The sequence below is a fragment of the Tympanuchus pallidicinctus genome, unplaced genomic scaffold (genome assembly GCF_026119805.1).
Source record: "Tympanuchus pallidicinctus isolate F22 unplaced genomic scaffold, pur_lepc_1.0 scaffold15, whole genome shotgun sequence".
NCBI lineage: Eukaryota > Metazoa > Chordata > Aves > Galliformes > Phasianidae > Tympanuchus > Tympanuchus pallidicinctus.
In genome coordinates, this window is record NW_026294669.1 from 4,617,174 (window position 1) to 4,643,710 (window position 26,537).

A 26,537-nucleotide genomic window follows, 5' to 3' on the forward strand; every position below is an offset into this window, starting at 1 on the left:
AAGAACCATCAGCTTCTGGGTCTGGTTCTTTCACAGCTTCTGCTGGCTCCTACCAAGAGAAAGCAGGTGCCCTTCACCAATTTGCAAGCATGTCCCTTTACAGCCAACAGATGAAGCTTTGTTTCCCTCTTAACTAATATGGTACTAAACCACCAAAATAAACATTTACCTTTGTGATGTAAATATCTTCTAAACAGGGGTACATGGAAACCCACTTTTCACTGCTTGCTAAGAGATATGGGCTTTTCAGCAGGAAAAAACTGTCCATTATGATAAGATCAAGCTCTTTATTCACTTACATCCTAAATTTTGCATACTGCAAAATTAATATGTTGAAGAAAAAAATGGTTTGGTGAAATTTATTGTATATAGGTTGCTCTGAAAGTAGTGCCTCCTATTTATTACTATGGGAACTACAAGAGATGGGAAGAGTGCTGCGATAGAGCAAGTTCTCAGGTACAGAACACTTTTTTCATGTGGTCACCACCATTACCTGTGCATTTTTGCCAGTGATGAATAATAACCTGCATGCTGAGCTCATAAAAATCTGCACCAGTGGAGGTGTTTTTTTTTTTTTTTTTTGTTTTTTTTTTTTTAACCATTATAAATCAAATAAATAAAAGTTGGGATATCATAGAATGGCCTGGGTTGAAAAGGACCATAATGATCATCCAGTTTCAGTTGCTTATCAATTCAAGAATATCAGTTGCTTAGAATGCATGTAGAAAATATTTCACAGTCTAGGTTGGTATTCAGTCCTACAACCCTTCAACTGCACTAGATTTGAGAGCTAATGCTGCTTTTTCCCCATGCTTTTAGGTACATTTTGCTGCTGTTAATGAATCCACAGCTAGGGGGCACCTTAGAAATTTGTTCACATAAGAAACAGCAGAAAAAGATATATGTATAATATATGAAAGACTAAATAGTATTATCCATGTGATCATAGATCAGACCAAGCTAGTTCTTCCTGGAGCATGTGTGTACACACGTTTGTCTTTTTTTTAGAACTATAAGGATTGAGTCTGATTCAGTGCTTTAGCCTGGAAGCTGAGCTGCTGTAGGACAGCTACAAAAAATAACTAGCACAGCACCAAAGAAACAGCCCTGCCAGTAATTGCTTGACTCCAAAATTACTCACAACTGAAATCATTATTCTAGCATGCTCCAAAGCCATGTCTGTCTTCTGGGGAGAATTGCTTGCTCATATGGTTCTGCATCTCTTTCTTTCCTGCTGCTAGAATATAATTAAAGTTGCTAAAAATATGTGCTTCTTATTAGGTTTTTTTTCTCCTGTGTTAGCATCTGCTATTACTCTATTATCAAGGGAAAACATAGTATAAAGATGAATGCTACTTGACTCTGTTAAGTGGACCACACTATGTAGAGATATAACATCTCCTTATTTATGGTCTGATCCAAAGTCCACCAATATCTTTAAAAATTGTTTGGAGGAACCTGGTGTCTTCACTGATTTTTCAGCACTCTTTTTGCCTGTCATTGAAAGGAGACTTCTGAGAACCACCAGTTTCATGCTAACTTGTGAGTATTCGTATTTTATTGCAGCAGATATTAGTAGAACAAATGGGGGGCATAATTACTGAGCTTTTGCAATACCGACATCATAGTTAATTATGGTTTAATCTACAGAACATACTGTTTGTTTAATAAGTCCCAGCAGAGACAGTTCAAGCATATGTTTTTGCATCACCTGGAGGTAGCTGGGAATGACTGCGGTAACACTGTCGAGAAAGTGACAGTTTACAAGATTTTACTTATTTTACAATATACAGCATGGCTCACCTTTATATGCATGAAATCACTTAAAGGTAAGCAGTAATAAGTGCTTAGAGCCCAAGCAGCTGAGTGTGTTATGCACAGAAAGTCTTTGCTTCCCTTTTTGTGGGGGGGGAAACCAAGGCATAATTTTCTTAGCATAGCCTCAGTAGCTCGCAAAGCTGCTAACAGAACCCTCAGCATCCCTCCTGCTAAGGTGAGCTCTGGTTATTGCTAACACAGGCTAAACACTGATCAGCCTTTTGACCTACTAAAATGATGATATCTGCAGGTTCTGTCCTGAGCTTGCTAACTACGGGTGTCTTGGGTTTTATTTAAAGCTGCCCTATTTTTTTTTTTTTTTTTTCTGAATATGGAGTTATTGGTTTCCTTTTCCATCTCTTCAGCCTTCACTTGAATTTTAATTATTGCTGCCCATATGTGAAAGCTCTTCAGAGTAGTTCAAAGGTTTTTGGACCAAAGAAAGGGGGGATAAAGATGAGTTGATTTGCTAGTTGCCCTCCAGCCTGCTTTGTGGTAAGATAGAACTTTCCACTCAGAGAGCTGTATTTATTCAGGTGTCCATCCTGCACATAAATATTGTTTCCAGCAACTCCTTATTCAGCATATCAGACTTATGATCGTGATTTCCATGACTGCCTTGGAACCCTTTAGAAGTTAGGATCGTATTGGCTGCCATTCAATCCTCAGATACCTGATACCTTTAAGAAAGGAGTTACATTAAAAAGTGAAATTATTTCATACTGTGTTTTGGTGCAAATAAACCTTCAGCAGATACATGAAATCGCACGCTATCACATCGATTCTTTCTTGATTTTTGTCTTTGGTCTCCTAATTGCCCATTTCCCTCATCTTGACCATTTCATGTGATTTTGGTAGCATTGGGGACTGCAGGGATATGAAAAAAAACAATGGCTGATGTAGGCCTGCTCATAGGAACTCTGCTGTTGAATTAAATGTTACTTCTGTATGAGTGTGGCATTGGTTTTTATGTTTCTGAAGTGTCCAAACATGTTGGTAATCTCTCTTTTTTTAATTCTGTCTTTACAAAGCTTTTATCAAATGTTTTCTTTATTTTCTCTTCTATCTGTTATGTCTACAGTATTTTTTTAAAACGCAAGTTAACATTTATGAAGGCTAATAGAATTTCATCTAAATGAATGAAAGCAATAATTATCTAAACTCAATTCTTTTGATTTTGTTAATTTTTTTTTTGAATAATACTTAATTTATACGTACAATCGTGCCTTGTTCTTACTATTCTTTACCAATTATTATTTTTAAAGATGTTAGCATTGCAAAAGATTAAGTATACCATGGTGACTTTCAGTTCTAGAAGATGGCAATTCCTAGCTTGCTTTCAAAAATGGATCTGAACCCAATGCCTGCAATGGTTTCCTAGCTCTTTTATCAACTTATCTCCCAGGTCAGACAGCATCAAAGCTTTGACTGTTTCTTTTTCACGTGCAACGTGCAAATTGCATGCTTACTCATTAATCTGTGTGCCTATACTCGGTGCTCCTATAACTCACACAGTGCTATTCCTGCTGTCCTGCATGGGATAATAAATCCGAGTAGAGGTGGTTTCAAAACTTATTTGTAGGCAGCAAGCTGACATTGTGCTGTTCTAAGTGATGCAGTATGCATTTATGTTGGCTATATTTTTACAACGCATAAAGCCGCAGATATGAAGTCTGCCAATTATTTCAATATGATCCTTCTTTGTAACATCACCTTTTTGGAGAGAATACAAGCTGTCTCTGTAAACAATATTTAAAACTTTCCAGTAGTGCTTTGATAAATAGTACACCTTACTACTTTTGAAGATGTGTTCAGATATTCACATTCAAGATATACTGACAGCATTACCTAAAATCACAATGTATTCTCTACAGGTAAGGAAATTGTTATTCAATGAATAAGTTTCTAAATTACACCTTAAGTTATCAATCTTGCACCATGCTATCAAAAAAGATAGACCTGAACTGTGGAAGACCACAATTTCAACTAATTTCCTAGCTGTTAAATTGCAGTAAGGCTTACATTAGGTGACCCATTGGTGTGCCATTGGCTTAATTCTTACAGTTTAACTTAGAGCTGTTGATTAGAGCTATTTAAATAATGGATATGACTTCAGTAGGATCCAGAAAAATATGGAGTCAAAGCTTATATAAATCATTTCAAAGTAGCTATCTTTTCATTTGTAGGTTCTGAATGCTACTGCCTACTTTTTTAGTGATTGTATTTTTGGTTTTTGGTATTAAAGCTATTCAGTATGCAAATTGAATGGAATACTTAACGTTGGTAATAAGATTCCTTTTAGTTGTGTATATAGATTGTATTTAGGAAGCTTGGTTTTCTCCTGTTTCTTCCATCCTTTTAATCACTGAGTTTAGCAAAAGGATATCTTTTTAGCATTATTTCCCTGTAGATTAATTATTCTAATATAAAATTAACATGTTCTAAACATACATAATTGCTTACACTGGCAGATTTGTCTGCTTAATTTCATGTCTTCTGTTTCCCAAAACAAAACCTTCATATTTTAGACTTCTTTAGTCATTAAAATTGAATTATGCAATAGGATTCCATCTGCTGTCTAAGCCTGTTCAGTGTTATTTTCTGTCATTTGAAATGGGACTGTTCTGAGATAGAAGCCTGCCATCCGTAACCCTAGCTGCACGAGAGCCCTTTCCTTCATTACTGCAAGAACATCTTAATGTTGAGTACCTTCTGGGGTTTCCCCTAGGAATTCAGTTCTCTCTCCTCATGTCTTGCCATCCTCTATGTCATTGTGCAGTATGCTTGTGTGTTTAAATGACGTGCAAGTTCTGGCATTTGTCTCCCCCAGGCCTTTGCATTAATCACTCTTGGGGGGGAAACCAGCTTTGCTATCTGTCAAACTCAGCCACTATCTCCAAGACGTGATCGTGGTTAGCAGAGCAGTTAGCAGTAAGCGATTGGCAATAGAACGACAAAAAAGTAGATAGAGGAGATGGATGGCTTGGTGCTACTGCACTTAAATGTGAGCTGCAAACAGCGGTTCTGAGCTGGATAAATATAATCTGATTGCAGTAATGACAGCTAGGTTGCACGTTATTGCAAACGTTCTCTCCATTCAGAATAGCTGAGTGAGCCATTGCCATTTAGTTGTTGGAAGACTGAATGTTTCAGGATTGACCTGTCTGGTCCAGTATTGAAACAACTGTGAGACCTAAAGCAGAGCAGACAAATCAACAGCCAATGATAAGCACAACCACAACATCCTCCTCCCAAGGAAATGGATGAGAAAGAGAAGACAAGTGTTCAGTTCAATCTAGATATTGTAGCATTCCTTTTGTAATGCTTTTTTATTCTTTATGATAAATCACTGGTTAGTTACTCTTATTAACTATAACTTTGCTTTTTCTGTTGTGTTGCTTAAATCTAAAATCTAAATTACTGACATATTGTCCAGCTGTTTCTTTATTTCATAGAGTTATCAACACTTTAAAAGAGCATTTGAAATTTTATTTGTATTAAAGCCATTGATACATAGAGCAGCTCTTTTATTCCCTGAATCTCCCTGATATCTCCAAGTATTGAAGCACTTTTTGAGTGTGCTTTCTTCCTTGCTGAGGAAGAAGTTCTATTAATGTTTGAAAAAAAATCTAAAGAATGAAGTTTTGTTGTTTTACACAGTAAAAAACAAACAAAAAAACCCTACTGAATTAAAAAAAAAATGACATTGTTGAGTCTCCCTTGACATAGGAAACTTATCTAAATTAATTGTCTTCCACTATTTACTAATAGAACATCTGATGAACAGAGAATCTATCAAAGGTATTATACTAAACTGTAATGGATGTTCTAATGCTTTCAGAAGAGAAAATCCTGTGTCTGCCACTTATTTAATTACTTTGTCTTATCTCGAGATTTCCTTCTGCTGTTAAGAAGCAATTTTACCTTGAAAACATTACAATTAAATATGGAAAGTAAATAAGTTAAAATTGTAGTTGGAAATTTCCTGGTTAAAACAACTACTGCAGGTACTAGAGAAAAAGAAAATGTATGCTGCACTGAAATGGTCTTTAAATTGACTCAGGGTGACTCTTCTTCAGTCCCAGTTCTTCTGCTCATTTCTTCTTCTTTTCAGGAGTGTATATTTCAGATCTGTTGGAGATATAATTCTGGGAGTAGCTGAGAGACTTAGGCTTAGTCTGTTCTCTGGTGAATTTCCTCAAGAGGCAGCAAAGTGAATAAGTGTACGAAGTAATGCATTATGCAAGCTATTTCTCCTGGATGCTTCCTGAATTTCTTTCGCATGTGGAAGTTTGTCTTGACTATTCAGGTACAGCTATTTTAGGTAGGAATTGCGGTTTGTAGAGTGTCCTACTAATGTTCCTGTCAAGATCCTATTTATTTTTAAGGAATGATGAGGGGAAAAAAAGTAGTCTTCGTAAGGTCCTCTCTTGCAACCATTCCCTCCTGATGCGGAGGCTTATACCACATCAAATGAAATGATACTTTGAATGCAATATGATAATACAAACCGAGATGGAAAGGCTCAGATGTTTTCCTATTCCTCATAAGCGATTATCTCAAAGACACTTTTGTAGCATGGGGAAGGGAGAGGACTTTTTTCACTGGAAACCTTTGAGGACCTCTCACAAATGAACAGTTTTACTCTTGTTTATCTTGGCAGCTGAAAGAGCTTGTTGGCCACTCTTATAGGGCTTGTTCTTTGTATATTATGGCATAAGTGATGTTCTCTCTGACCCTTCATCTTGATGTTAATAGTCACTTGAAATCTGGCTGTTGGGGGAAAAGCAACCTCACACTGGGGAACATGTTTCTTTCTTCCAGTTCTCAAGAAGATAAAATATAATTGTAAAGATCTAATTTGCAGTGGGCTTGTTAGAACTTCCAACTTCTTATACAGGACTAGCTGGAGTAAGGTTTGATAAATTACAAGATTAGAGGGAATGCTTTTCCTATTAGTATAGCTCTATTGTAATAAAGATGGTATCTTGCTATTCTGTAGCTTGTTTGTGTCGTTAGAGAACATTGCTATCATGTCATTTCATAGTTTGCTGAGATATGTAGTATTGTGTGACCCTTTCTTGATTAGGTAAAAATCGTCTTGGGAATATTTGGGTCGTTCTCATTATCTGACTATTTCCTAGACTTGTCTATCCATAAAGTGTGCCAAATTAAGGCAGAATAATAACCTTCTGTGGTTCAAATCCACAGGAGGGGACACAGGGTCAACCCCTTTAATGGGTACTATGTAGTCAAAGGAAGAACAAAAAATGAGAGGAACAAGGCTGCCCCTAGATTTATCACCTCCCTCCTGCCAAAATACGATTTGTATAAAGTACTGGATGTTTCTGGTCCTCTTGTTAATAGTAATCTCTAACATTATCTGCTCAGCTAGATTTGTAACACTGGGCAAATCTGAAAAACGTAAAGAATTGTTTTAGCTGTGTAATAATGTACATATGGAATCTGAGTGTGAATTGTTATAGAAGAGGTTATGAACTGAGAACTATGATGTCTGATGGCAGTTAGAAAACTGACCAAACAGTAAGCAAAGTGCCTGCAACGGTGCCGGGGAGTCAAATGTGCAGAGTGGGGAATGCCTCAATGCACCATCTGGAGGTGTGTAGCAGGAGCTGAACATATGGTGATGCCAGTGACTGGTACCTGTACATGTGCTCTGCTTATGAGTAAAGTAAAATCGATTAGTTGATTAATAACTACTGATGACGAGCACATTGGGAACTGAATAAGTGTATATAAAACATACGTTCTTTCTTGTGGATGATATCTATGTATAGAAATGTTGCTGGTTAAGCCCTTTTCCAAGGCAGGGTCACTAATCAAAGCCTAGTTGACCAGGGGAGATCGCTGGATCCCATGAACAAAAAACGGCTCTCTGACTTTGTACAGAACTGAGCAGGGCAGAAACCACTGATAACAGCACTTCTTTTAGATTCTGAGTGTAAAACTCTGCTTAGCATTTTCCCAGACACATTCCAAGGATGTTGCCTGTACTTCAGCGCAGCCAAAACCTGAATGTGTTACTGTATGTTGGGCTTTTAATAATGTGGGTTAAACTCAAAAGGTATAAGAGATTAGAAAAGATTTATGTCAGTCTGAGAAGTCCTCAGTAGGACTACTACTTCCTAAGTAGAAACTGCAGTGCGTGCTTTTTCTTCCCATCTCCCTTTCAGTTATAATAATTTAGGTTTTAGCATATGACAAATTCTATCATAAATTACTTCCAGAATATACTTTTCAACTTCTGAGTAAAATTTGCAGAAATTAATCTGCAAAACCTTCCATGTTTTGGAGTGAGAGATCAAAGAAAATCCCAAATGGAAAACATGCTTTTGAGAGGGGGAAAAAAATTCTAAGTTTTTAAGCTCTTGTAATGAAGATAACTTAATTAAAATCAAAGCAAAGCTAATTAAGGACTTTAAAGTGCAAGTTTATGATTGCATAATATATTTGAAACATGGCAGAACTGCTCTATTATCGTCCATAGGAGTTCCCCATAATTTTACACATGTAATGTAGACACCATTGAGTGGATCAGAATGTAAAAATACACCTTAAGCCCAGTTCTGTGCCTGCTGCCATTGACCCTTCTAATTTTCCTTAGTCTTCCAGCTCTTGTACTTCTGAAATAAATGCTATTTGGGCAGGTATGTCTCTATCTTTCTTTACTGTTTTTCCTGTGTAAGGAATTGGAGACAAAATGTGAGCACTTCAGAATAATTTGGTAGGAAGAATCCTACAAAAATTGTTGAATCCAATACTGGTATGCATTTTTGTTTCCTGTATTTTCTTTTATTTGTATGTGTAGCCATGCTGCCATTTTAAACTTTGAGTATTTACCTCATAGGATGGCAAAATGTGGTGCCATTCTTCTCTCAATTTTTTCTGCCACCAAACTTTGAATCATAGGAATGGTGATTTTTTTTTTTTTTTTTGTACCGAAATTCACATCATTGAATTCATAAAATATTCTAACTTCAAGTTAGTTTAAGCTTGTTTTACAAAACATCTTAGACATTATGATCTTTTTTTCCCCTTAGTCATCCCTTTATTTGCTGGCATATCGTATCATTATGAAGTTTGTGTTTGAATACGTATTTTTGGATTAGTTACCACGTGTTGTTTTCATGAATACATAGCGAAAGCTTAATGAGCAAGCTTCCTTCTGTAATAGATCAAGGCCTCTAGGTTGAATATTTTTGTTGATTTTTTTTCTTCCACTTAGAAGATTGTTGCCATATGGGAAAATTGGTTTTCTGGGGACTCTTGGGTGTTCTCAGCAGATGGAGAATGAGGCATTCTGAGGACAGCACAAGGAGCAGCTCCCATCTGAGGGATCACGGATGGAGACGAAAGCACTGCATGCTTTGCTCATAAGAGGAAGGCAGAAAGACATTTAATTTAAATAAAGTAGATATAATTTAAACAATGATGACAGGGACTTAACACAATTTGAAATGGCTTGATATCCTTGACTATTTGGTATACAGAGGGTGGGTGTGCATAACAAATCTAAGCTCAAGGCTAATATAGCTTAACAACAAGCAATCCCTTACTGTGGATCCTGGGTGAATGTGCACAGGTGCCGAGTAACTTCAAGAGGTATTTCTACTCAAGGGGAGATCCAGGTATGCAGACAGCTGCTTGCTGGGACTATTATTCATAGGGTTCTTAGGCTGCTTGTTGTTTGTGGGGTAAGATAATTGCCTTATAGTTGTACAACTTAAAACTGGATCTCTTGAACTAAGTGTCTGTTATCAGGTTATCTGAGCACCCAGTTTGAGACAGTATGATGCTCATTAACTGTCTCAGGTGAAACCTTGATTGGTATCAGTCCCAGGACACCAGGCTGTGTGGGAGGGCAAGGAGTTCACTGTCACAGTGCCTGGATCTTTGATAAAAGCAGGTACTAATCAGATTCACAGTGAATCGTGTGTTCTTGCTGTAGAACTAAAGTAGCACTCGATTACAGAGACACTATCTCCTGTGTAGTCCTTGTTAAGATCCCTGATGACCTGCAGTGTGCTGCAGATAGGAGTGCGTGAACCTTTGGAAAGTGCAAGTATTGATAAATTTAATCCAAATTTTTTTTTTTCTTCCAGCTTTATTGTAATTATGCACATGAATCAGGTTCCCAATGGAGATTTAGAGCTTTGTCCTCTTAAACCTGTAGCTTGTCTTTTGACAGACTGCATTTTTTTTCTAATCTAGAAACACTGACTGTTGGATGTTTTTTGGTGAAACTTTCCATCTAAGAGGCATTGCCAGGTCTTTGCAGCCATGGGAAGGAGGGCTGTCCTGTGGGAGACAAAGCATTCATTTACCCGTAGAGAGATGATTTCTAACCATCTGCTCTATATCTCTGAATTGGTATGTTAAAAATATGTGAATTTGCTCATCCACGTTGAGCCTGCCAGCTTCAGCACACATGATACAGAAGGAAACTGTGCAGAGAGGTGCCACTGAAAATCACTGTTTTCTTCTGTTGAGAAATAAGGCCATCTCAGATGCCCATTTTTCAGGATGTATTTTTCTTTTTCTCCCCAAAAGAACTCCAATTACAGCATATTTATGATTAACTGGTCCAATGCATTATTCAAAGATAGCAGTTGAAAATAAGTGATCATTCTATAGATATGCAAAAGAAAATAGTTTGAAAAAGAATTTTCAGAGCCAATAAAACCCTGAGCTAATATTAAGCTGCTTTTTCAAAATATGATCTGTTTTTCAAAGTGTTTTTTTGTAAGTTAGTATTTCTTCTCCCTCTGCTGGGTTTATCTGTAGGTAGAGGATATGAAAGGCTTATCTCCCCCTAATTTCTGTAGTCTTGAATAGGATAAATACAAAAAAGTTTAATTGTGTGGAAGTAGTTAAATTGTTTCAAATAGAGGGGAAAAAAAATCACAAACAAGCTCTTTCTCCAAACACACTGCCCATATCCGAGCTATGTATGAAATAGCTTTTTAAACCTTGTTTACTTCAAGTTAGGCACTTCTTGTAATCTTTATCCAAAACAAGATGGTATTCATTTATGCAGTCATAAGTGACCATCTGCAGCTTTAGGGCAACCTGGTACTCTAATAGTTGTGAGATAATCACCTACACCAGTGCTTCCTGGCTGCTGTTCCTCATATAAATAAATAAGAAACCTCTTCCCATCAGCAGTCTTACCATTTTTTTGTGTGTCAAACTTTCATTACCCTAGAGCACAGTGATAGGGTATGTCCCATTTCCATGTATTTCCTCAGTTGAATGCCATTCACTTGGGCACGTAGTGTTCTTCTGAGTTTTGCTGTTTTGCTGTTTGGGTATGTTTTGACTGGCAGTTGACACCGAGTAGTGAAAAGGTATTTTATTACAGATAAAAGTATAAACCATGATGGAATGATGCAGAGGAGAAGGACTTCTAAATTAATGGCAGCATGGCTGCACTGGGTGTCATTCTACCTCAAATCTGACGTATCGAAGGGAGCGGTTTTTTCCCTTGGTGCCAAGTTTTCTTCAGTGATGGCCACAGGAGGTAGGGGCAGGATTTAATACAGACCTTGTTCCGAAAATCAGTGTGAAATTTCCAGAATTCCCTTTATTAGTATCACTGTAAGGTTTGTTTACAAACTTAAATAGCTATTCTGAAGTTCTTCATCACCTTCAGTTGTGATTTTTCTCAATGCTGAGGCTCTGCTTGCTGCACAGTGTAATTACACTTGGAGTATTACACTTCATAAATGACAGCATTGATTTCTCCTTCTAGTCAATCATTGTTAGTTAGGAATTAGAAAAGAAATGAAATTTCTTTTTCAATATGAATGTTGCATTTAGATAATTGGGTGTGTAAACTGATGGCATGCATGTATTCAGAAATTTGAAGTTATATTTATTTGGCAATGGATTTCTTTTTTTCCCCCCACTTAGCTATCAGTTTAGGAAAAGAAAAAAAAAAAATGTTTATTAACCTTAATTCAACTTCCTTCAAAAGCATTGAATGAATACTGTGAGCGTTTGAGTAAATCCACTGATCTAATACTTAGGATCACCCATGTGCCCACCTTGAGGGACAAGAATATAATTCTTGAGAGCTATAAATACGATGCCATGGTAGATCAGCCCTGCCTGCGGTGGAGGAGATGTAGCTTGATGATCCTTGGGGTCCCTTGCAATCCAAACAATTCCATTCTATGACAACTGCTCTAGTTCTACTTTTCATTGTCTGTTAGGAAATATCATGTAGTGCTGACCGTTCACGTGCTACAAGGCTTCCAGAGATGCACAGCTCTACCATGGATTTTTAAATAGTGTTATGAATATACTGAAAAAAAATATTCATATAGATCTGTTCATATTGCTGCATAACCTTGAAATGCTAGCTTTCCTTCCCTCTTTCTTACTTCCAGCAATTTTTTCAAGATGAGCTTTCAAAGCAGAAGCCTTAAGCATCTCCCTGAGACATGAAAGCAAAACTGCTTCCTCAAGCATGTAAACTTTCTGCTTATGAAGTCATTTGTTTTGTACAAAGATGAACATAATGGACCTCCTTACTGTAAAAGCAAATTCTCATAGAGTTACAGAAGCCATTAAGTAGCCATGTTCAGTAACACAAATGGTATCTACCTTAGAGTTGCAGCTTTGACTCATTCGAAATTATATCCCTTGATAGATTTATAGGCTGACACTAAAAATGAGATGTATGTATAGGTAATGAATGGGTTAATTTTAACAAAATACTCTTAGTTCTTTCCTAAAGTCCCAAGAACTGTGCCATCACTTTTCTTTTGAAGCTTAGAGTCAGCTATACATGCGTGCTTAGAAGCATATCTTGAAGGGATTAGAGAATGCAGTCTGTATATTTTGTCTGGAAGATGTTTTGTTTTCCTTGTAGAAAGCCAGCTGAGTTGTTTGGAGGAACACTGGGTGTTTGTTATGATGCTAATTGCTAGTTGACAGAGCTAAGAAATGAGTGTAGTAAGGCTTCTGGATAATTCTAAGCATTTAATCACAAGCTGTAGCAAAGCTGGTCTTGCATGGGAGCAAATCAGTCCAAAAGTTGGTGGAGCTAGCGGACTAAGAGGACAATGACTTGAGGTATGCTAGCAGTGATTAGTAACATGTAAACATATCCATTGTTTTTTGCTGTGAACCAAGCTTGTGAGTAGATCTACAGGTAGAATTAAGTTCAGTTCTTTCTTTCCTATATATTCATTTTTCTATCTCTGTAACAGTACTGATTCCAGTGAAGGTGCTCCTCTGTTCTATCTGTAAGGAGCCTTTCCTGTGCTCTACAGTTGTGGACAGAACTACTGCAATTAATGCATCAATAAATTGAATATAAGATACGTTGCATGGAGGCTTTGTGAGTTTTAATTAATGGCAGAGTAGTTAGTTAATGAGTAATCTTCTGTTAACTAGGTCTTCCATATCTCCAAGATTTCAGATTTTGGTGGTTGAAGTCAGATAATACTTTGTGTGTGCGAGGCTTCAAAAATGAAAGCATAAAATTAAAGGTTATTGAATTTATGTGTTTAACAAATTTACTTAATAGTGAAAGAGCTGGAGAATAGGAATTCTTAATGTTCTTCATCATAGAAGTAAGTTGGTGCTAATCCTGTTCATGTCTGATTGGAATGATTATGGGACGTACCAGAATTTTAGGGCTATCCTCCCTGTGTAAGGTCACTGCCTTTAGGCACCTCATCACATAATTGCTTCATGCTGTTTCTGTTCTTTGTATTGATGCCTGATTTCAACATCAATATTTCACTTTATTTTCCACTTTTAACTTTCATTTTGTCACTTTTTCCTTTTTTTTTTTTTTTTCTTTTTAATTTACCTCATTCTAAAACATTCTTGTTTTCAGAGGAACATCATTTATGTGATGTAGGAGAGTTTCTGTGCCGTGATCGCGTGACTTGTGTCTCCCAGCACTGGCTGTGTGATGGAGAACCCGACTGCCCCGATGATTCAGATGAGTCTGTAGACACATGTAAGTAAAGAAAGTGCCAATTTTCTCACCTTATTTTATCTTCCCTTTAAAGGTATAGTTTGTATTTGCAGTAACTGTGTAACAGGCATAGGCTGTGCTTTTATTTTTTTAATTAATAATTTTTTTCCAATCAAGGAAATGCATTACTTCCAGTATCTAGGTGAGAGCTGAAAGAAATGGAAGGTGTTTTGTTCATGTGCCACCTTATTATGAACACTGTCACCAGAGGATATGTTCCCTATGCTCTCACTGAGCTGTAGAGGGCAGGGACAAAGTCAGGCATGGGGAAAATGTGCTCTGAAAAGAGGGATGGCTGGATGGAAATAAGTAGTGCAGAGTGTTTTCCATAAAAGTATGAAGAGCATACAAACATCAAAGGGAGAAATGAAAGCAGATGTAAGAACTATGAGGAGAAAAGAAGAAAAGGAGAGAAAGCTTTAATAAAACATGTTAATTATAATAAAAGGTCTTTTTATTATTATTATTTTTTTTAATGTGGCTAAGAGCTTCTGAGGACCAGAGCAAAAACCTTACAGACTATTTTTCTTATCTGCCTTTTAGACTACTGATGAGGTGATATTAAATCTTAATATGTTTCTTGCTTTCTGGGGAAAATGAGTGAATTTCCTGATTTTTATCCACAGAATAATCACTTAATGCGAGAGAAGAAACATGTATTTTGCATCAAAGCAATGTTTGCAATCAAAAAGGCTAGAATTGTAGTTTACTATTAAAATTAAAGAAAAGAATTGAACATCAGACAATGTTTAAGAGCCTGATCTTTAACACGAGACAGAAAGCAAAGCATTTCTGGTTGGCAAATACTGTACAGTTGATTGCAACCTTTCACCATTTGTTTCTGAAATTGATAGGGAAATTGCTTCTGGGGCTGAGGTGAGGGTGCTCTCATGAAGTGCTTGTGAAACTTCTGGGGATTTTTAAAAACAAAGTGTTGCATTTGAAAGCCTCAGGTGTACTCAGGATTTTATTTCTGTGCTGCTGATCGATCACTGTTATCTTTAAGCTGATATCTGTAAAGATGACATTGAAGCATAGCGTATTGACAGCTTAAAATCTTTCAGCTTTCTAATGAAGACTGTGGTAAGAACATGGAGATTGTCACAAACGCAGGTTTTATTCTGCTTCCAGGTGTTTTGCACATAGTTTTGTATCCAGCTGCTGCTAGATTTCTGGTTATTTCCCTTCCAAGAACTCTGCATGTTTATTGTACTGAATCATAAGATATGTGTTCAGTGAAGCCATTCAGAATCACAGTGGGTTAAAAACATAACCTCTGAAGTTTATTGATAACTAGAAGAAAGGGAATTAAAGTGGGAAAACAAGCCTGCTATCTTCTGACATCAGCCAGTCAAATCCTTTTGGAAACAACTTTTCCTTTGCAAGCACTAACATTTTCTGTAGGATGCATTGCTTATATTGTCCGAAGTCCAAAGTTAACATTAGCGTTGTTGCTTTTCTGTACTCTAGTTTCATCAGGTAGGTTGCTTCTCACTGGAGATGAATATCATATTCCATAATTTTCATGCCGACCGTTTTGTATCACCCTGCAAGGAGTTAAAAACCACCTTAAAATACCCTTATATTTGACAAGTCTGGTGTTAATGCCAGGAACTCAGCACCTTCTAGCTTTAGTACATTTTCTGTCTGTTTGTTTATAGATAAATGCAGCTTCTATTTTTCAGCTCCTTGATGACTTACATAAGGTAAATTATTTGGTGTGGCTTGACAGACGTTGCTAGCGGTTCCTGTAGCCATAAGCAAATGAAGTTTGATTGATTTTCTGCAGATTTGTGCCTAGCAATAGGGTTTTCTGGGTTCTAATAACATGCAAACATCGATCAAAGCTTTTTCTGCCAGTGGAATTTCTTTGCCTCTCTCCCGTGAGGATGTCAAGGTGTCTAAAAAGTGAGAAATTCTCTTGCTGCAGCATTTCCCATGGTGAGAATATGAAAAGTCTTATTAGTCTCATCTCTCAACCATTTATTTGCAGAAAACTCATATGAACAAAATATTTTTGTGTTCTCCCTCCTATTGGCATTTTAACCAAGATTTGAACCATACCTTGAAATATCTTGAAATTCACTGGTCTGTACAAACACATGGTATCATTGCAGAAACAGTTTTTCTCAAGAATCTGCCTGGAATCATGCAATCTAGCCCCCTTTACTACCTTAATTAAAAATAAAGGGATAGAGACATCTAGGACTGGAATATGAAGGAGAACAAAGGTGTCAGTTAATATTGCATTCAGCCACTGAGATGGCAGAAGCTGGGGCAGAACTTGATGCTGGCAAAAGTTCTTTAGCTTTGGACAAAAGTAATTGAGCTTTTTGTCATGGCCTTTGTTTTTCTGAGTCAAAAGACAGCAGCTATCTGCCTTCCACTTCTCAGCTTCCACCAACTCTTCTCAGCAATAGCTTTGTAAAAGCAGAAGTGATTCCCTGCAGCATCTACATGTGTTCTCTCTTTTTCTTACCCACAGTAATTCATTCTGCTCTTGGTGGAGCTGATACTTTTGTTAATACCAAAGGACCTGGTTCAGTAATTCAGAATAAAAAATTTAGTGGAAAAAAATATTGTTGCTTTACCATTAATGATCTGTTCATAAGAAAATTGTTTAATAAAAATAATACTAATAAAATACTTGTCCAAGTAATTTCTACCCTTTCCTGGGGTGATAACTCTCCAAGTTGTTCATAAAGTTTTTGCAAATAAGGATTCAAAAATCAATGTACTTAACCTAATCGGATGAGGCTTGGTTCTTTAGTAGGCTAAATCAGCAAGCTCACTTGAAATCAATAGAGCTGTATCAGGCGCCCCAGAATCTGACCATGAATGCTTGACTTTATAGATAGCTGACGGTTTGGAGGTTGAGACAGATGTTTAGAGGACTTTCTCAAAGTTTTTTTTTTTTCCTCCTAATTACCATTTATTTATTTTTGCCTATAGGGTTATCTGCTAAGCTATGCTGCTGAGATAAACACAAAAGAATCAAAAATACTCTTGAAGGAAATGGAGTTTTAAAAAACAAAAATAGTAATAGGCTTTTGTATAGTTAATATCTTAAATGCAAAAGTTCAATCAAAGCACCAGCTTAAAGCATTGCCATTTTGAGATATCGGTGTGTGTTGCATTACAGCTGAGGCTCTAACAAGTTCTTCTCTAAACCAGCTTTGTGGATGCCCAAGAAAAAATCTGCACACTGCCTCCTAATGAGAGATTTGATATACTACTGGCAGGTTTGCCCCTCAACCTCTTACTGACCAGACTCTTAAATGGTCTATTTGCAAATGACTCCATCTGTTTAGTACACACAGATTTTTGTGTTATCAGCTTCATGATTTGTCTGCTTTGCATGTTTTATTTCTAACCTGAACTCACAAACTGTTCTTTGTCAGAGTGCATCATGCTAAGGAATGTGAAACAGAGGCAACCAAATTACTTACTTTTCCTGTAGCTTCTTTCTGGAGTGGTACATACCACATGATTGTGTTCGGGTTTTGTGATGATCAGTACAAGGGGTGTCTTATTGTCTCTTTGCCATGAAACAGAGGAATCTTATTGTCTGTACAAAACAGAGGAAGATGCTATAGTACTTGCTGATACTTGTTGTGTGCAGACTTTGTCTGGCACAAGGATACTCAGAACTCTTTTCACACCATTTTGTGATGTGTTCCAGGCTGCAGATTGCTACCATGCAGGTGCCCATTAGAGCTGCCTATCAACCTAAATTTTGCTGGAGTATCAAGAATATCTTGAGAGAGTTACAATATCAGATTATACTATCAAGACATGAAAGTATTTGATACTCAGTTATTCTAGCAGTGATACAATTTCAAAAACAATTCACTCTACATCATTAGACTGCAATTTTCTCATATTGTCCCCAACTATAATTTCTTCTGAGCCCGTTGCCCTTTTATTTATTTCTTAAATGCTAGCCAGATGAATATTTGAATGCAGTCCACTTAGATAATTTATTTGTAGCTATTTATAAACTGAAAGGATTTCAGTTTTCATTAACAAATAATCAATTTGAATGGTCCATAATTCTAGAAGTTTGAGCAGGTGTAGCTTTATCGTAAGACGTTGAAATGATTTTTGATGATAATCTTTCTCTAGGATTTTGAGGGAATATCACCTTCTATAATTACAATTAAACTATAGTTGAAGGAAGATACAGGCAACAACCAGAAATACCATTTTTGGATCTCATATTGTATGCTAAAGTAGTTTTTTTTTAATTGTCTGGTTGCTAATTGAGACTAGTTTTATAAGCATAAAAATTGTTAATATAGTACCTAAATTGTTCTTTTACCAGCACAGGATAAGGTAATTGGATGCTGTGTTACTCCTGCAATATGAAACAACGAAGATAACTTTTCCTAAAGCTCTTAATTCTTTTATGTGTAGAGTCATTGAAGTTCAATAGAAGTCAGGTTCCCAAACCACTCTTAAGTAGCTTTGGAAAATCCCAGATCAATAAATGAATACCGTGCATTCAGGATGAGGTGCCATGAGGCTGTTAAAGGTAAATGTCAAAAATACTGGACACAACGGAAAAATGTGATCTTGTGTTCTTATCTGTTCTAATTTTGCTTTGGAAATCCGCTGTGTAAAATAGCTGCTTGTATCTATTCTTCAGCAAGACACATAATTGTGTTAGTACTCATATTAAACTGATTTGTTCGAGGTGATGAATGTCTGCTACTTGTTTTTCCTTTTCTGAGTCAGGATCTTTCATAGCAATAGCATAGAAGTTTAACTTCTTTAGCTTTTGTAGGACATAAACCACAACAAACTGACAAATGTTAGCAGATCTTATGAAACTTTTGCTAGGTTATGTAAAATTAAGTTAAATGCTTAGCATAACAATACAGTATTGCCATGTTTTTTATATTAACTGGTAAACAGAAGTGCTTCTGAGAGAGCAAAACAAATGTGTTGTAGCAGGTCAAACTTTTCTGATCTGGAAGAAAACACTTTCAAATGAGGATCTCTTTGTTGTTTCCTCTGGTGAAACAACTGCAGTTGGTAACCACAGATGATCAAGGATGTATTTGCTATGACCTGTTCTGCCATACTGCTTTTTGTCATGTAGCCGCTTGGTCCTGCTCAGATATTTTGTTCTCTGCCCCTTCTCCCAAGGTAAACATCTGCTGCCTGGGCTTCAGCTTCTGACCTCTGCTTTCTCCTTTCTTTACCGTTTGGGGAAAAATTCATCGCTTGGCCTCTCCAGGAAAGGGCATTTTGCTGCTGTGATAGGATTGCTGATGTTCTGGTAGTTAACTGAATATTAGACAAGTAGCCTGGAAAGGATGGAAGTCAATTGTGCTTGTGTCCTCTAAGACTTCAGTAAAGGTTATGGAGAAGCACCCCATTGAGAGAAACTCTGCATTACAGAGGAGTTCAGGTTGATCCAGTGTGGCATGTGGGACAGCTATCAGTAAGGCCCAGTTGTCCTTGAGAGGTTTTGCACTTTGGAGATGTTCATTTCTCACTTTTAGTTCTTCTCCTTCTCCCTTTGTGCTGCCCCATCTTTGGGTGCTTATAAGTGCTTGCAATGGGCCTGGAATGAGGGTGACATTTTTTTTTAGATGCCTTCTCTCCCAGACAGTATATAAGTGATGGTATAGAGACCCTAGAGAACATTTAGAGGCAATTCCTTTTTATTCTTTCCCAATGACCAGTAAAACTATTTCTGAGACGTAAGCAGATTGTGAAATTACTGGAAGAAGTGCATTATCCTTCTTCAAATACAGCCAATTTTTTCATTTTTGTGTGAATACATCGCATGGCTCCTACTTTAAAACACCTTCCTAACATTATTAGGGCGTGCTCAAATGGTTGCAGGCAGCCTGGGCCTCTGTGCAGAAGAGTCAAGCAAATGTGCTGGTGTAACACTGAATGGCAGTATAGCTCTGAGCACAAACTGGTGGGTCCCAACAGAAGGACTTTGTGGCTTTTGGTTGGAGTTTGATTGCCTTCTGCAGTCTGAAGTATGGGAAATTTAAGTTTAGGCCTGCTATAATGTATTATTATTTAATAGTAAAGGATGAATCTATGGATGTACATGATATCATGGGGGAGCTGGAATAGGGTAAGGAAGATCAGGTCGTGTTCAAAAGAGTAGACAACAGGGTATGTTTGTCCAACTGGTATCAGAAACATGAAATATTCCTGGTGACCCAGCTGACCATGCTGCATTCTCTTCAAAGCCTTAGCAACAGGGAGCATTCCTTTTTAGGGTGCTGTAATTTCTCCTTGTTGAAAAAAAAAATATTTTCTGAAATAATTGTTTTGAAGATGGTATTCAATGGTCAGGTTAACACTGTAATTTGGCAGATAGTAGAATTTAATTGCTTTTGCTTTAAAGATATTCGTAATTGCAAAAACCTAAAAGCATTCAGGAAGTTCTTAATGGTTTATTTTTCTATTCTGTGTATTTGCTATCAAGTGGCTTAGGTTCAAATAGATATAAATTCTGTAGCTCATCAGCTGTTTTTTTTTTCCTATGTAATTTCTGGACTAAAATGCAACAGCAAGATCAGAATTTGAGGATTTAGAGGTCATTGCATCTCACAGTAACATGGTCATTAGAAACATACTGCTTTTTTTTCTTTGGCTGATTATCTTCAGCATGGCTTTCTGAAAGTGGTTCATGGGGAATTCAGTTATATCATTGCTGGCAAAATAGTCTCTCTTTTAAGGCCTGAGGAAACTTATAGGTATAATAAACACAAGGGCAGGATAGAGCCTTTGAAGGATGATACACAGGACCTAAAATTGTGAAACAGCTCATTTATGGATTAATTGCTTGCTAAAATTTCACTTCCTACACAGAAACAATTCTATTGGGATATATACTAAGACAAGAAAATATCAATCTTATGAAAAGCTTATAAAAGTAAGTCATACTTTGACCAAGTTTGCAACTTTTTACCCCAAGCATTTTTATTTTTTGAAGACGTCAAAAAAGACGGTGGCAAGAGTTACCACAATTTCTCTTATGTGAAGTTGTGCTGGCTGTTAATTGTAACATAAAGACATTGTTTTGCAGCCCTGACCTTCTTCACAGTATTTGGCTTCAAAAAAGATTCACATCTCAGTGGTGATCACAGTTTGGGCATGGGCAGTCTTTCTGGGGCAATTCTAGTTTCACAGGAGGGATATGTGTGCTTCTTTGTACCCACTGAGGAGCTAAGCAATAGCCTTATGTTGAAAGGAACTGTACCAGTAATTATCTAAGTTGCAGAGGGGGGCAAAAAAAGCTTTTGTCATCACTAAAACATGGGGCTGTCACAAATTTATTGGCCATTTTACATTAGTGATTGAGGGGAAGAGATGTGAAATGGTAGTGTGGGTGAATTTATTCCAGGGACTTCTGTATTTGCCTTTTCCCTTTTGTTCCAGTTCTACATTTTTCTACATATATATGTCCCTAGCTCTTGGCTGGCACTTAATTTTTTTTTTTCCTACATTTTCTGCTTTGGTGGTTCTGCTGATAAAAGTACTAAAACTCTTTGTCATCCTCTTACTTCCTTTACTTTTCTTCGAACATCATCCTAAACAGATTCCCTTTCTTCCCTTGGGTCTCATTCTTTTCAATAGTGCTCTAATCCTTATTCCTTCATTTCCTGCCTTGGTTCTTATCTTCCTGAGCAGTCCTTTGTCTTTTGCCAACTTGTCAACTATTCAGCATTGGGGGAAAAAGTATTTTGGGAAAGGTGAAATGCACCTTAAATGTGATAATTCAGCCAAATATCGAGTCGATTGTGATAGCCTTGGTTGTTAGGATGTCATTCCAATCTGCACCAGGAATAGCTTTAGAAAAATGGAGGTAGAGAAATTGCTGTTACACAGCCTGGTCTATTGAGTATTTAAAAACATATTTAGGAAAAAGAAAAGTATATAACATCATCAAAATCCTTTTTGGCTTTGCTGGTGTAAGGAGGTAATTTTTGATAATGTGAAGATATATAAATTACAGCATTATTACGTATGAAATTTTTTGTTGAAAGGTTTTTATCTGAGGTGATGCTACTTCACTCTGAGCCCCGATGGCACTGAGACTCATTACAAATGTGTATAATTATAATGATACGTCTGGCCTGCAGATCCCACACCATGAGAAATGTAGTGTATTAAAATAGCGAGCCGGGTGGTATTCTTTATTTGTCACTTTGGAAATGCTAACATGCAATAACGATTTTTCTTCTCAAAATTACTGATGAAAACATCTCTCATTAGCAGGCAGATGGCTTTCTGCAAGAAAAGTAAAATTGCTCTTTCTGAAAATAGGGCCCTGATTTAAAATAAGAATTCAGATATGGTTTTAGCTCTGTAATGCACAGTAGTTTAGTCAGCAAAGAGGGCACTTTGCTATGGATGAAGAAATAATGCAAGACAAAAGCTATGTTCACAAATAATGCATAAGTATGAAAAAAAGTATAACTCACAATTGCCAGAAGTCTGAATTCAACTGCACTGCATTTTACTCTTTGAATAAGGCATGACAGGAAATGATGAACAAGATCTCATTCTGAAGGTATCCTTCAGGATTGAGTTCCTTACGTTAACTTTGGATGTACAGGTCGAATCCAGAACGCCCTTGTTTTAGCAGCTTGTATGTATGTCCTAGTACTTCTAGGTGAAATGCTACGGATAGAAATGAAACATTTTCATGCCTCTGTGCTGCTTGATGCTTTCATTTTATGTTGTTCAAAGAAACATTGATACCCACATGCCTCTGGCTTAGCAGGTCCCTGCGCTGTGCCCTCGGAATTTAGGGTGAATTTCTGTGTGAATCTTGGATGTGCCCAGCGTGAAATAATTTAGTAATACTTTTCTTCAGAAGAACATACATTTATACATTGGACCCAAGTTATGTACATATTTCCTTGTGAGGCTGCTGAACTCATATTTACCATCAAACAGGTATAAACTCAAAGCACTGATTCTCATGCAGAGTAAGTTTTTTGTTTATTTATTCCTACAACCTGCATGCAGCCTGCAGTGTGCTGAAGGCCAGCAGTTTGACTCGTTAGGATCCTATAAAGCCACATCTCATTTCACTTTGGCTACACTGGAGATGTCTCTGAGGTCAGCCAAGTCAGGTCTGCCGTTGCTGCAAGTAACTGCTTAATTTCTTTCCTGCTAACAAGCCTGTGAATTTGAATTCATCTGATGAACAAGGCCAGCTGAACTGAACTATTTTTATGTTTACAAAATTATTTAATTTCCCTTGTTCTTAGCTTCCTTTGCAGTGACATTGGCCTGGCCTTACACCCCAGTCACTTCCTGATACGTAGCAGGTTTTGTGCTTATCCTGACTGTGTGACTTCATAGCAGGAGAGGGAAATTACAAGAAGATCATTAAAGTGTGAAATTAAATTCCAAAAGATAAAACGTCTAAAATATCTAGAACATTACCTTAAAAACAAACAGTGTAATTGATCCTACTTAATTACATGCTTAATAATTTTATACCAATGTAAAGCACATTGATGATGCACTAATCCATTTCATATTCACTGCCACCACAGATTTTTCTCCTCCTTATTTGCTTTGCATCTCATCATTATCATGCACATAAAACTAGTATTCTTAGAATTTTTATAGTATTATTTCCATATAAAATGAGGAAAAGTCTAATATATGAATGCTAAGCAGCTCATTAACATGGTTGTAATATATCTATTCATGATAAAAGCATCTGAGAAATGCTGATATACTCCAGGACTGAAGTACTCTTTTATAACTAAGATTAGAAGAATCATGCCTTGGATAATAAATACTTCAGGGAAAACAGGAAATCTTAAATACAAATAAAATCAAATAAAGTGTTTTGTATGGTTAATCAAACACATTAACAGGAGCATTTATTTTCGTTACATAATTAATATATTACTAGTTCTAACAGCCTTTTTTTTTTTTTTTTTTTTTTTTTTTTTAATATAAAGATCCTGAAGAGTATGAGAAAGATTTGAAATTTAGGAGAAAAAAAAGTCTGCTTTTCTGTCAGGTCCAGATTTAAAAAAAATAAAGATTGATTGATTGGCACAGCAAACAAAACGTGTGGAAGAACCGCATAATATAGAATCACAGAATCATAGAGTGGCCTGGGTTGAAAAGAACCACAATGCTCATTTACTTTCAACCCCCCTGCTATGTGCTGGATCGCCAACCATTAGACTGGGCTGCCCAGAGTCACATCCAGCCTGGCCTTGAGTGCCTCCAGGGAAGGGGCATCCACAACCTCCTTGGGCAAATATATCAAGTTAAGAAGCCTGATCTTTAAATTCGCTCTATGTGGGCAAGCTGTCTCCAGCTGAAGAAATAGGACTGGCTTTGAAACAATTCATTTGTTGAACAGTTTGTTCTTTCTCTGCCCATCTCCTTAAAGGTTTGGTCCTTGAAATCATTGCCACTGGCCTTTTAGGCTTGCTTTCTGTGTCTGGGCCACAGGAAGGAGCTGTTGTGAATTACCTGTCCAAAATGGTCCTTAGCGTGTGACAGAGAAATTCTGCATTCACAGCAAATGTCATTAAAAACTGAAGCTCAAATGCAGGGAGGAAAGAAAAAATCGAATGGATAAATGTTTCTTGGTAAGCTAGAGCAAGGGTAACTTTGACTTAAACTACACGTAAAGAAAAAGATGTATTTATTTACTTGGGCTGATGATAGGTTGAAATGATGTATATAATGTTCCCTGACCTGAATATCTGCTCTCTTCTTTTTTTTGGCTTGCTACTATCAGGAACGGTACCCAGAAAGATGAGAGCATGCAGCAGTTCATGCGGACAGCATCGATAATACAGGCAGGGCTTAGCATTGTGTGCACACAGCTACTGCTGATGCAGTGATCTGCTGCTGCTGCCCATTTGTACAGCCAGGAAAGGCTGAGTAGAATGGGTGCTTGAGAAACAGCTCTTGGCCTCATGAGGGGCAGCAGTAGAGCTGCAGGATCTGATCAGTTCCCAAGTATTCCAGCAGCCCATGTAGGTCAGTGTAAATTGTGCAGACTTTGCATCTCAGCCCAGGCTGCGTAACACCCGCAGTGATTCACCTGTCCTTACTAAGTCTGTCATCCACTCAGCCACAGAGCATTGTTGAGCACTCTTCAGTTCTTTTTCTTGCAATCACTTTTATCTTGTTCTGTCAGCAGCGTAGATTTTTTTTTTAAAAAAAGAACTTTTCAAAATAATTGTAATACTTCATTCCAATAGGGAGCGATCTAAGTCTGGGAAGGAAGTGAAAACTGCACTCATCCAGGCAGCTTGGTTGCTTTTCTTGTGGCAAAACAAAAATCCCTAAATCTTAGTGTGCTTATTCAATTTTTTCATGACTCAGCTGTATGTGTTCTCACAGGTGACTTGCCAGCAGCCCTGCAGTTTTGAATCCATAAAAAAAAAAAAAAAAATACTGTGTGATTCTTCAACAGAATTTTTTTCCTTGCAGTGATTATATTTTATTGTAATAGCTGAAAAAATTCATGTGTAGTCAAGGAGAATGTTCCGTTTCCATTTTAAGGAAGTATACTAAAAGATGTATGAAACTGCCACTGAGAAGTCAATAGTATAGAAGAAGCAGTGATGAAACACCCACAGTTTCCACAAACTTTGTGTTTTATTCTGGATTTGAATTTCTTGCATAGCCTCCCCTTCCAGTATGGACTATCTATATCTGGCCCTTCCAATATGTACCTGTATGTAGCTGCCCTTTCTAGTAAAGGTCATATATAGGGTGAACTTGCAAGAGCAATGTTATAGCTCTACATGTCATTATTGTGATACTCAGTGGTATTACTCCAGTATTTTACTGGGTTCACCTGTAAAAGCTGACGGCTTGCCAGGCTAAATGCTGTTTTACTGCCCAGGCTTGTTACTGGGCTCAGTAATATTCTTTTTGCTGAGCTCAATGTGTCTGGGCTCAGACACAGGCTTATTGTTGGTAGAACTTGATATTAGGATACACAAAATCCCTTGAAACGCTAATATTGAATTTATGCATGGAGTTGACAGTAAGATCTCTTTTTTTAGAAACTGAAATTGCCAGAGTAAAAAAGTATATGTAAAACCCATAACTGTTATCATCCCAGGAGCATGCTAAGTACCAAAGCTAATTCCTAGCACTACGTGATAGCCTTAGTAAGTGTACTATGCTGCGTGCCCACTTTACTGTTGTTTATTTATAATGACAAATTCATTTTAGTGAGATGCTTTTAGCTTTTTAAAATGGCATTAGTAATATTTGGACAGTAATCCATGCCCTCCCCAAGAAACTCATGAGGCAGTGAACTTAGGTGGAGGACTATTTTGGATGTGCTGAGATCATTAAGATTCCTTACTCTAGTAGAAGGCATCAACTATATTAAGTACTGAGTCTTGGTAATAAAAACAAATGCAGCATGGCATAGCAATACGTTACCATCGCATGGTTTGCTGTAGCATTATGCTTTCAGGGAGGCAAACAAAGGCGTTGTAATAACCTGAGCTGGCATCAGCCCAATTAGCGCTGGAGAACTGTAATGGCTTTCACAGGGTTCAGGGTTGGGTCTTCTGCATTGTTTATACTCCCCTAAAGGTGAGCAGGAGCTTTTCTGTTGCAAAAAGTAGTGGCTACTGTATTAGCAGATGACTGTGTCTATCTTTCAGCAGTTGTGTTGCTTGCTAATCAGTTTTGTAACATCACTTGGACA

At 37.2% G+C, this 26,537-nt stretch overlaps 1 protein-coding gene across 5 annotated transcripts in view; it reads left to right on the forward strand.

The window, feature by feature from the left end:
- The window catches only part of LRP1B (LDL receptor related protein 1B), a 587,100-nt gene that overhangs the window by 136,969 nt on the left and 423,594 nt on the right, over positions 1-26,537 (forward strand). For 4 of the 5 annotated variants that reach the window (XM_052675647.1, XM_052675649.1, XM_052675650.1 and 1 more), the window contains exon 2: positions 13,691-13,816. The exons of the other annotated variant lie outside the window; for it this stretch is intronic. In XM_052675647.1, the coding sequence (XP_052531607.1) occupies positions 13,691-13,816 (126 nt within the window). The remainder of the gene's footprint in view (positions 1-13,690; positions 13,817-26,537) is intronic. 5 annotated transcript variants of the gene reach the window in all.